Source organism: Chenopodium album, chromosome 10 (assembly GCF_948465745.1).
Source record: "Chenopodium album chromosome 10, dcCheAlbu1.1, whole genome shotgun sequence".
Lineage (NCBI taxonomy): Eukaryota > Viridiplantae > Streptophyta > Magnoliopsida > Caryophyllales > Amaranthaceae > Chenopodium > Chenopodium album.
In genome coordinates this window covers 45,947,388-45,959,946 of record NC_137843.1, presented here as the reverse complement: position 1 = coordinate 45,959,946, position 12,559 = coordinate 45,947,388, and the positions used below count along the sequence as shown (strand labels likewise).

Below are 12,559 nucleotides of genomic sequence, written 5' to 3'. Positions count from 1 at the left end.
AAAGTGTGCTCTCATAATGGGTGCCAAAATCATTTCCATGTGAGTAATTGCACAACTAACCTGATTCATCAATACCAGGAATAATTTTGTGCATTACTTTTACTAGTGTTGACACCATTCTGCTCCAAACAGAAGCAATGCAACAACTCAAATACCATCAATATAATTTCTGGCATACAGTGATTGTAATTTCTAACCCAGGCAAAAACCACATATGTCCATGGACTTTTACAATGTGGCCAAACTAACGAATTAATACTATGATTCTTGAGCACTACAGGTACAATGTCAACAACAGCGGCAGCATAAAATATCAGAACATGCAAGAGATTGGCTCTTGACTTCAAGTTCTCTAGCTGTCGGCAAACGTTCCAGATTATATATGCTAATTTGAGCACAGCAGAAGTTGTAAAAATTTTGGCACATGCCGTTGCTGAAAGGATATACTCTTTCAGGAATTGCTCTGCAATTCATTTGAATATTCTCTGATGAGTGTTGCATTAATAATAATAATAATAATAATAATAATAATAATAATAATAATAATAATAATAATAATAATAATAATAATAATAATAATAATAATAATAATAATAATAATAATAATAATAATAATAATAATAATAATAATAATAATAATAATAATAATAATAATAATAATAATAATAATAATAATAATAATAATAATAATAATAATAATAATAATAATAATAATAATAATAATAATAATAATAATAATAATAATAATAATAATAATAATAATAATAATAATAATAATAATAATAATAATAATAATAATAATAATAATAATAATAATAATAATAATAATAATAATAATAATAATAATAATAATAATAATAATAATAATAATAATAATAATAATAATAATAATAATAATAATAATAATAATAATAATAATAATAATAATAATAATAATAATAATAATAATAATAATAATAATAATAATAATAATAATAATAATAATAATAATAATAATAATAATAATAATAATAATAATAATAATAATAATAATAATAATAATAATAATAATAATAATAATAATAATAATAATAATAATAATAATAATAATAATAATAATAATAATAATAATAATAATAATAATAATAATAATAATAATAATAATAATAATAATAATAATAATAATAATAATAATAATAATAATAATAATAATAATAATAATAATAATAATAATAATAATAATAATAATAATAATAATAATAATAATAATAATAATAATAATAATAATAATAATAATAATAATAATAATAATAATAATAATAATAATAATAATAATAATAATAATAATAATAATAATAATAATAATAATAATAATAATAATAATAATAATAATAATAATAATAATAATAATAATAATAATAATAATAATAATAATAATAATAATAATAATAATAATAATAATAATAATAATAATAATAATAATAATAATAATAATAATAATAATAATAATAATAATAATAATAATAATAATAATAATAATAATAATAATAATAATAATAATAATAATAATAATAATAATAATAATAATAATAATAATAATAATAATAATAATAATAATAATAATAATAATAATAATAATAATAATAATAATAATAATAATAATAATAATAATAATAATAATAATAATAATAATAATAATAATAATAATAATAATAATAATAATAATAATAATAATAATAATAATAATAATAATAATAATAATAATAATAATAATAATAATAATAATAATAATAATAATAATAATAATAATAATAATAATAATAATAATAATAATAATAATAATAATAATAATAATAATAATAATAATAATAATAATAATAATAATAATAATAATAATAATAATAATAATAATAATAATAATAATAATAATAATAATAATAATAATAATAATAATAATAATAATAATAATAATAATAATAATAATAATAATAATAATAATAATAATAATAATAATAATAATAATAATAATAATAATAATAATAATAATAATAATAATAATAATAATAATAATAATAATAATAATAATAATAATAATAATAATAATAATAATAATAATAATAATAATAATAATAATAATAATAATAATAATAATAATAATAATAATAATAATAATAATAATAATAATAATAATAATAATAATAATAATAATAATAATAATAATAATAATAATAATAATAATAATAATAATAATAATAATAATAATAATAATAATAATAATAATAATAATAATAATAATAATAATAATAATAATAATAATAATAATAATAATAATAATAATAATAATAATAATAATAATAATAATAATAATAATAATAATAATAATAATAATAATAATAATAATAATAATAATAATAATAATAATAATAATAATAATAATAATAATAATAATAATAATAATAATAATAATAATAATAATAATAATAATAATATTAATAATAATAATAATAATAATAATAATAATAATAAAAAGGGTAGCATGACTGATATTGGCACAAGTTTTTCAACACACCAGATATTACACATTCAAATCTAAAAATAATATGATATCACCAAATACCACAAATTAAATCATGCCTACATCATTTGCCCTATGTGGCTCTCTATACACCAAATTAAATAGAGCACATACGGTATGCACATACCCTAATAACCAACATAAGTAGATAAGGGTTAAGAGGGATAAACCTATACCTACCAATCATGGGCTCCTAATTTTGATTTGGTATGAAATCCTTCAGAGCAGTTCCTCTATGGGTGAAGCTAGCTAACCTTCCTCTAAATTGTTAGGGTACTAAATTGTGCTCACAAGTGTACAACTGGACAAAAAAATTTCATTTGCTGGAACTCTTGTTGAAATTGAGGTAACAAAGCCTCAGCTCGAGTCTTTAATGTTGGAGATCAACAGGAATGTGTATTATGAAACTCCATTCTTTCATAAGAGTATGCAATTAGGAATTAATTGTGATTATCTGTTAGAGCTGTGTTCAAACCAAAACCACCTAAGAATATTCTGTCATAAATAATCTACAAAGCAGATGATGGAAGGTTAAAAGACCTATGGGTATCGACATAGAAGAAGAAAGAAATATGGAGGAGGATGATTAAGTTTTTTTACACATCAACTACCTGATAATATATAGTTGGAATATCAAGGGTCTTAATGACCCAGTGAATGTTTTGATACTAAAAAAAAGGAACGGTTGTAACTATGAAAAAATTAAAAAGAAGTTTGATGGTAGTTGGCTTTGCAAGACAAACTACTCATCTTCTAAGCGATAGATGTGGATAGGTTGGAAGCATCAAGTCATTAGCTTAACTGTTCTGCAAGGTACTAATCAATAAATCACTGCAATATATCTGCTAATACTGGAGGTTGTTCTTTCTGCTTCTCTGCAATCTATGGCCTACATACTGCAATAAATCTGCTAATACTTGTATCGGATTGTGGTTACCCTGTATTGTGTATGCTTTGAGTGAAGTCTAAGAGAAATAAATTTGGAGTAGAAGTTAAAGAAACAGCACTATTTTTTTGAATAGAGAGAATTGAAATAGGGAACTTGAGGAGTTCTTAGAAGTAATCAAGTTAGGCCTAGTTTCTAATATGTTTGTAACCGTGTTGCTGCTCTATTATAGAGAGGAGTGTTAGTTGAATCCCCCCCAAAAGACTCCTCATAAAAATCTATCCTGCGCTTCGTGTTCCTGATAGTGTTTGTTTAAATTCCGCACTAGTATAACTACAGGTTCCCGTATATAATCCACCTACTTTTGTAGCATTCCATCCAAAAAGAGGGGGAAGGGGGGGGGGGGGGGGGGGGGGGGGGAGGGTTTAAAAGCGCAATTTTCCAGCAACTTGTTGCACACAGCTTGGTTTTTTAGTTGGCTACGGGCAAGGGGTGCACCATCGTGGTGGGTACTACATGGTGGGATGTGTACATTATCATGGAGTAGGCAACAGAGACAGACATTGGGGTTTTAAAAAGGAGTGGGTGGCATAAGACGAAGAAAGGAGATTGAGAAGACAATCACAAAGGGCGGAAGAAGGAGATAATGAGAAAGGAAAAGGAAGGGGGGCAGCCTGTGGTGCCTCCCCAGCAATTAAGTGTGGTTTAGTACGGAAGTGGGCATGGTTGTTCAAGACAGCAATTCGTAACGCAGAATAATAGCGAGAGGGAGAGAGGGAAAGGGAAGCAAGGGCATTTAAGGAACTTAGTTATGTTAACCATGGTTAACATTTAAATGAAACATTAACTCAATTATGCATCATTAATGCCATAGGTGAGATTAAATTTGCTTTTAGGGTTAATTTATGAATTTCAAAAACAGGCCGGGGTTAATCAGAATAGCAAAAACAAGAAGCTTACATTAAGAATTTTCCTTTTTTTTCCTTTGCTCTCAACCCTAAAAAGGTTGAGGAGCAACTAAACATGATGCTAGTAGCACTAATTATTTTTTAGCAATTGTTAGAAGGTGCTAAAAATAGTTTTTAGTAGCTCAAAATCAACAATTGGACAAAGCTTGGTGGTAAATTGACAGCCTCATTAAGTTTGTTAACTTGATACAAGAGGCCTCGTGGTATGATATTGACATAACATCCTCTTTTATACTTCCCCCATAAGCCCATCTCATAATTTGATCATATTTCAGTTTTTATCTAAGGTTCTATTATTCAAAGACTCCCCCCCCCCCCCCCCCCCCCCCCCCGATCCCATCTCATAATTTGATTCATACTTTCGTTTTCATTTAAGGTTCTATTCAAGGAATGACCTCTTCACATTTTAACACTTCTCTTTTCCCACAACCAAGCTTGACCTCCAGTCCTCCACACCCTCATACAGAAATGATAAAAAGTTTAATTCCACTAACGCCTAGCAAAACCCACTTTATCAGCAAAATGACAAATTAGCAATCAAAGGACTATTTATCACCTTGCTAAGAAGTGGTATTTTGGGAGGAGCAAAAAAGGTAGTGCAATATACTTATGTTAGTTGTATCTTGAGGAGGAAAATAAGTGAGTTAATTAGAGGAGTAATGCAATATATAAGAATAGATAAGGGAGAGGTTATTATGCTGAACATCAGTGAGTAGTTACAATAGTTTGGTGTACATCTTGGGAGGGAGCAAGCCTCTAGAAGAACTTATACTGTGTGTTTTCTTTTTTTTTTTTTTTTTTTTTTTATAATCATAAATGATTATCTTCAAGGGAAAGGTTATTATACTTGATGCGGGAGCAATAGACCAATATGGGTATTCTTGAAAATTCATGGAATTTTAAGAAAGCCTACACTATCTTTTAGTTATTATTAATTATTAGGATTTTTGCCTATGGGTTTTTATCTTTCACTTGAAAGGATTTTTCCTATTTTTAGGCTTTAAGAGTTTTCGCCATTAGGATATTTATTTATTTAATTTATTTATGTTGGGATAGATTTTGTAGTTGGTTAAAATATGATTAGTAGATATATTAGGATTAGGATTCTTAATATTCTATCTTATTTTAGGATAAAATTATTAGTTTTCTATCTTATCATTGTACGATTTGTCACCCTATAAATATGGGTGTATATCAATAATAGTTTAAGAATGAGAGAGTTTATTTTAGGAATTAATCCTTTTTTAGCGTTGCTCGTTTAATTGTTAATCAAAAACATCACTTGTTGCGACTCGTGATCATCTTCTAGTTGCGACTAGGAAGAGACCCTCTATTCTTGTGAGACATAGAGTACTATCCATTTAATTTTCGTGTAATTTCTTTAGTTCTTATTAAAATCCGAAAATCCAATGTTATTATAGCTTGCGAGCCTTGTGAGAGTCTTGAGAGATCCACATCAATGCTGAACATTAGTGAGTAAGTACAATAGTTTGGTGTACATCTTGGGAGGGAGCAAGCCTCTAGAAAAACTTATCCTCTGTGTGTGTGTGTGTGTGTGTGTGTTTTTTTTTTTTTTAATTATTTATTTATTTTATTATAAATGATTATCTACATCTTCTTCCTTAATTCTTCTCATTTAATTTCTAAATTCAGTTCAAAGATATGTTAATTCAGAGCATACCAAAGTAAAGAGAGCTTCTGGGACAAAGGGAGTATGCCTTTTTCAGCTTTCTTACAACAACAACAAGGTCAGCTAACAAGAAAAACAGGACAAGGGCAATAAAAAGAAAAAGTAAAAAAATAAAATAAAATAAAATAAAAGGTTACATTGTTAATTTCTCCTTACTTCTTCCATAAATTTATCAGCCATAGGGGAAAAGGGGATATCACAAGACCACAGCAACTACCTAGCTACAACTCATCATGCTAAAAAGCACAAAGGAGTGAAGGGGATAACAAGAGACCAAAAAAAATAGTATAGTAGTAAATGTAAATAGTAATCATACAAATTATTCATTTAATCACATAAATATCATAGTACCATTTAGGGTATGTTTGTTTTGACTTATTTTATTTCATGTTGTCTCAAGTCAAACAGATTAAGCTCTGATGAATTCAAATAATATAATTTATTTAGACAAAAAAGTTAGAACCAAATAGAGCTTTGATAACGAAAATAATCATTCAATTAAAATGAAAATAGACACTTCAAAGGAAAAGTGCACTGACCGCATGTATGGGATTCGCCTACGTCTTACAAGCTCATATGTAGTTTGATTTGTTAAAGCAAGATAACTGCAGAGACATGTCATCATAATGCAATATCAGAAACTACTAAAAATAATAACCTGATAGCTAAAATAATCATTAACAAATAATTAATAGGGGTTTATGCTTCCAGGAGATGCCTCTTAAAAATAAACCACTGGGGAGATAGTCATAAACACCAGGTTATTGGATAAAATGTTGGATACAATTGAAAATACAATAAAATTGTCTGATATTACAAAGAATTGTTCAAAATCATAGAATAAAATATTCCCTCTTATAAGAAATAAAAATTTGTTACAGCCATTCCAACAAAATACATTTTATGAGACATCCATTATACACATGCTCTATATATCCCATACTACAAGTATTATAGACAATTATTAGATAAGAGTAATAGACATGCAACAAAGGGACATAATCATTGATATACCAAGCCTAATGTCTTTTATCCTTGTTTGCCTCAGAAGAAAGAGCTCTTCTGGCCAACTCATTCATCTAAGAGCCTAGAATATAAGGCTATAAGCCCATGATGGAAAAGAAAGATTAAATATAAAAACACATGAACGACAAATCTTTCCTCAATGACTTAGATTAACTAAGGATAGAAAATCCAGCATCAGCAAGTGATGCTTTAAAACACAATATATATTCCCCCCACCCTTTCCTAGAAACAATAATTTGATAAAGAACACTTGAATTGCTTTTTAGTAACTACTTCTTGAATACTCAGAGGCAACATTATGCTGTTCAAAACTTCAAATAAATAACTGCTATTATCATCCTTCAAAAACCTAATTCAAAATGGACTATTTGCACAAAGCATTACAATAGCATGCTTCACAAGAACGGTACCAGGAGCATGTCGAAATGAACAGAATGAAAGTATCAAGAGTCAGTGTAAAGTGAAAACACAAAAATAAGGATGATATGCCAGCAAATACATAGTAATTACCTGTGAAATAAAAGCAAAAGCACCAGAAAGATCAAAGATATTGACAAAGTGATGAGCAATATTATCATGATTGCATCCATCCACCTGACAAAAGATTGATAAGATCATATAGAGAAAAATGAACTAAAACACAGAATTAAACTTCATATGTTTCCCTTAAATTGCAACAATTCAACTTTTAAACTGTTCACATACTTTTATATTGTTTTGTAATGTAAAAGCAGATGTACAAGGATACACTAATACAGTGGGTCCAAAACAAAGGATGTATTCAAACAGTGAAACAGTTATGGGAGTGTGGGACAAGAAAATAGAAAGTGTTCTGCGGCAGAGCAAGTATTTAATTTCAGCAACAATATTCAAAGGTAGTAATGAAAAAAGTTGATACCAAGATCTAGATATGTTAGCCTTGAGATACGAAGCGTACAAAATGCCAGTCCAAAGGCATAATGCTGTCTCTTCACAAATGTACCACCTACAATAGTAACAAACATAAGGTCGAGAACATAGTAGAAAGTCCCACATCAAGAATATGGAAAAGTAAAGAGCATTTTGTCATCAAATTTGTCAACATTGGCAAAGGATGAAGTAAAGGAAACAACATTCACAAATTTGTCACAACATTTGTTCACCTCAATTAAATGTAGAACTCAAGCAAAAATTTCTCAGTACAGCAAGTATAATGTTATAGAAAATTGACGGACTATGTGGGATAAGAAAAGAATAAAAACTAAAACTAAATTAGTTTATTTTTTATAAGATAGAAAATACATATGCTTTCCCTTATGTAAGAAGTAAATTACAAGCAGCCCTTTGACAGTTTGACAACATTTATACATCCAATCACCTCAAAACTACCAAACAGTATATAATATTACATGTTAAGCCCTTTTTCTAACATAAATAAAGCATATTATAATGGCAGCAGCACCTGGATGAGGACTGATGCCATGCAAGTCAACAAGTTGACACCATTTAATTACAGTAAAATGAGATTAGATAACAATGACATGGTAGAATGATCCCAGCTACGGGGGGAAAACATCGGATTATGAGAGCCAAAATTTTATATGATGTTTTCCACAAGCCAAGACAAGTTCCTAGCGGCTATTTTAGAATAAGGTAAGAAGTAATACAGAACGGCATGATTTTAAGAGTAATTTGAAAGGAGTATCCCACATAGGTAATGCATCTCCACAAGCAAACATGTGTTACTCATACTCATCTCCAAGTAAATTAATGAAAGATATTCACTGCATCCCAAAATTGTTTTCCTTACTTTCCTTTTTTCCCAAATTAATTTGTACAGTACTAAAGATTGAAATGGAAAACCTTTTTTTCATAATTACCTTTCTCTTCCCAATTAGAACCAAGGTCTCAAACCCTCTGACATCCATAATAAAAATACTCCGCTAGCTCAGATCACATGTACTTGTTTATCAATATAACATGAGTTTACCAAACACCTAACACTATGTGCCATAATAAGTGAGCAAAACATTCAGGGACAGAGAGAGAGTGCATAATATAAGTGCGGATGCATAACCTTGAATTTCAAAACACTTGCAAGTTGCAACCTTAATAACCAAAATATAAGAGCTTTAAATGGAATAACCTTGGCAACAATAATCAACCTACCTTGTTTCTTTCTAGCAAGCAGCAAAATCCAGATCATAGATCAAATTAAAAATAAAATAAAAAAAAGTATTCCCACATATCTGTAACACAGACAACAATAATATTTAATACATATGATAGACCTTTTACTCACCAAAAACGACAATGATTACCCTGGCCAATGCATGTTCCAAGCCAAACACAATGATGGTCAAACTGAAGAACACACTTATCACAATCATGGCAATGCTTTGCTCGAGGAGGCTGCATATATGTTCCACAACAATAAGAGTCAGCCGTACCAATAATAGAAGTAGGGAAAAAATATATACAATGAAACACATTGCAGATTTACACTAAAGCAATTAATGTAGAGCTAACTAAATTGATATCTAACCCTCTTTTCCAGCCTATGCATAGAATTCAAATCTGACTTATTTATAACTTCAGATTGGAGGTTCTTAATTGTTAAATGATCTTGGCCAATTAGCAACAAGTAGGCACCCAGCTCCATACCTATCCCAAAAACTATAAAACTCTTATACAAGCAGGAAAATTATAAAAATAAGTATAAATGGAACTGGACAACATAAAATATTCAAATCTGAAACTCAGGCCACAAGTACCACCACCAACAGATCTCACCAGCTAAGCTAGTTAACATTGACTAAGACAATGGAGCTTCAGATTATTCAAAACTACAACTTAAGCTGTGCTGAGATCAATCATGCGCTTAGCATAATTTTAAAAAGTCAATTTCCAGAGACTTATTTAGGAGACAGCTAACTACTTTTCTTCTAAACACCATTGACAAGAACATAAATAAATAAAAGCGGCAAAAAAATAACATAGTTTCAAATTTTCTAATATCAACTTATGTAACGTATACAGCCTAACAGAACAAGACAATATTTACCTGTAAAACATTACAATATGAGCAGGTCAACTGTCTGCCAAGAAAAAGGATAAACACAAATAAGAACAAATATCACCAAACATAAAACACATTACACTAAGTTCCATGTATAGAGCTTATAAGATTTTGTCAGGAGTCCAATTAGGTTTGCCATTATTTTGATGTGCCAAATAACAGTGGAGTTTCATTTAAAAAAAATAATAAAAATAATAACAATAACAATAACAATAACAATAACAATAATAAGACAGAGCATTGCAGCCCGCAATAATTTCTGACAACATGGAAACATGCAATTAAATTGTACTGTATTTTTGTATCGCAATTCACACAACTAAGCTATCCATTAATGATAAAATAATAATTACCACTTAAGACCATAAGCACAAACACAGTACATGCAACTACAGATAAAATCACAGGAAATGGACAGACAAAAAATTAAAAAAAAAAATATTGGCATACCTCGTAGAGGTTCCAGGAGGATACATCTCCATCACCAGCTGGGTCCAAGGTGGTGCATTACTTCCAAGGAAGCTTCTTCCCATAGTATTGGCATCCAGAGGAATAACTATATTCCCATTATTACTCGTAGCAGGCTGTCTTTGCTTGATCATCATAAACGAGTAATATTTAAATAAAATAACAAATAGAATAAAAGTTAGAAATTACTCAAAAATGTATGTCTCACTAACACATCATTTATGTACCACTACTCACTTAGCTGCTTAAGTTAAATTTAAGCATGAAAACAAAACCAGGACAATTACAATGACAACGGGACAATAGTATAAGAAAAAGTCATTAAGCAGGTGACTTGAAATTGGTTTGGCACTTACTTTGAGTTTATACGGAGTACGCTAGAGGAATATCCATCATTAGCAGCCCTCATTGCATCAATCACATAGCTTGAAAAACAGGTTTAGAAAAAATAACTTAGATTCCTCAATTTGACGTATTATAAAGACAATAGAGCAATTGGATTTAGTAAGTTACCCAGGAGAAGAACCAGAAGTGACAAAATACTGTATCAAGGTTGCTACAAAAAGCAAAATATATAGTCCAATGTACCTGGAAGAAAGTACCACAAGAAATCATGCACAAAAGATATTAAAAATCCATAAATGTTCAACAATAACAAATGAATGCAAGTATCACAAATCATTGGTTCCCAGCAAATTTGATTTGCTATAGTAAAACAAGGCAAGCAATTCCATCACATAGCAAGGAGCCAAGGGCACAAAAGAAAAAAAAAGCACATGTATCAACCCTTTCTTATCTCCTTACCAAAAGATTCAGCCCAAAACACCTTTAAATAAGGTGAAGACCCTTAGCCAAGTTTAGAATAAATAATTTTAAGAAATTAAAAAAATATATATGTAATTACACAATAAACTCCCTCAACAATCTAAAGTGGTAAGCAACAGAATCATGAATCGATTAAAGTTTGCTCTATATGTGTAAACCAATGATAGCTTCAACAATACATTTCAAGTCCTCAGTGATACAATCAACCCCCCCCCCCCCCCCCACCCTTTCGCGCCTCCCTCAAAAACAAACTTTAGATTTTACTATCTCCAAGGCCTATACTCGATATAGCATTGACCTCTAACCTTTGACCCTTTGTAGATTGAATATCCAATGAACCAAATATAATTGCAGTTGTAAACTTGTAATCCCAAATTCTATATACTTCGTATTAAAAATCAAAATCGAACAATCTATGACTCTATGATCATACAATTCTAATAACCCAAAATTCGGAAAATGCACCAAAAGCTAAAATGCGTTGTACTCTCCCAGCTAAGCAAATAAACATCTTAATTACTCCCACAATTTTTAATTACCCAAAATTCCATAAAAATAAATTAATGAAAATAAATCCAATTCGAAACAAAAATTTACCAAGGGTTTTTCTTAGCAGTTTGGATGAGATTATCTGTATCAGCAATCAATAAAACACCCAGATAAATGAGATGAATCATAACCAAAGCAACCTTCAAACATATTGACGATCTTCGACCTGAAAAAAGAAGAACAAAGTCAAAACCTTGAGAAATCCCATTAAAAGCGGAGAAAAAGAGGAGAGAGAAAGAAGAAAAGAACCTGGATCAGAAAGACATGGAAACAAGTCTAAGCAATGATCAGATAATTGATCGCGATATTGCCGGCAAAAGGAAGCCGCCATTTTCATGTATTTACAGTAGAAGATGATGAATGAATTTTGTCACATAATAGGGATGAAGTACCGTAGCATTCGAATTTGAAAATGGAGGAATTGAAATTCTAGGGTTTATAAAGAGGGAATTTGGAATTTGGAGGTTTGATAATGGTGGTGAATTGGGATGAAAGTCGCGCTTCTTCTGTGTACTGTTGTTGTACTTGAGTTGAG

The 12,559-nt window shown here is 28.6% G+C and overlaps 1 protein-coding gene across 2 annotated transcripts in view; it reads right to left on the bottom strand.

Annotated features, from left to right (window-relative positions):
* LOC145562477 (protein S-acyltransferase 10-like) overlaps positions 1-12,559 on the bottom strand; it is a 23,391-nt gene extending 10,832 nt beyond the window's left edge. The window contains exons 1-11 of one of the 2 annotated variants that reach the window (XM_081622772.1): positions 12,274-12,558; positions 12,073-12,190; positions 11,164-11,238; positions 11,007-11,075; positions 10,633-10,770; positions 10,168-10,201; positions 9,406-9,515; positions 8,023-8,109; positions 7,635-7,718; positions 6,638-6,703; positions 134-463 (exon numbers count right to left, since the gene is read on the bottom strand). In XM_081622772.1, the coding sequence (XP_081478898.1) occupies positions 289-463; positions 6,638-6,703; positions 7,635-7,718; positions 8,023-8,109; positions 9,406-9,515; positions 10,168-10,201; positions 10,633-10,770; positions 11,007-11,075; positions 11,164-11,238; positions 12,073-12,190; positions 12,274-12,361 (1,044 nt within the window). In that variant the 5' untranslated portion in view covers positions 12,362-12,558 and the 3' untranslated portion in view covers positions 134-288. Of the gene's footprint in view, positions 1-133; positions 464-6,637; positions 6,704-7,634; positions 7,719-8,022; positions 8,110-9,405; positions 9,516-10,167; positions 10,202-10,632; positions 10,771-11,006; positions 11,076-11,163; positions 11,239-12,072; positions 12,191-12,273 lie in introns of those variants that run through there. The other variant, XM_081622773.1, reaches the window with a different exon arrangement.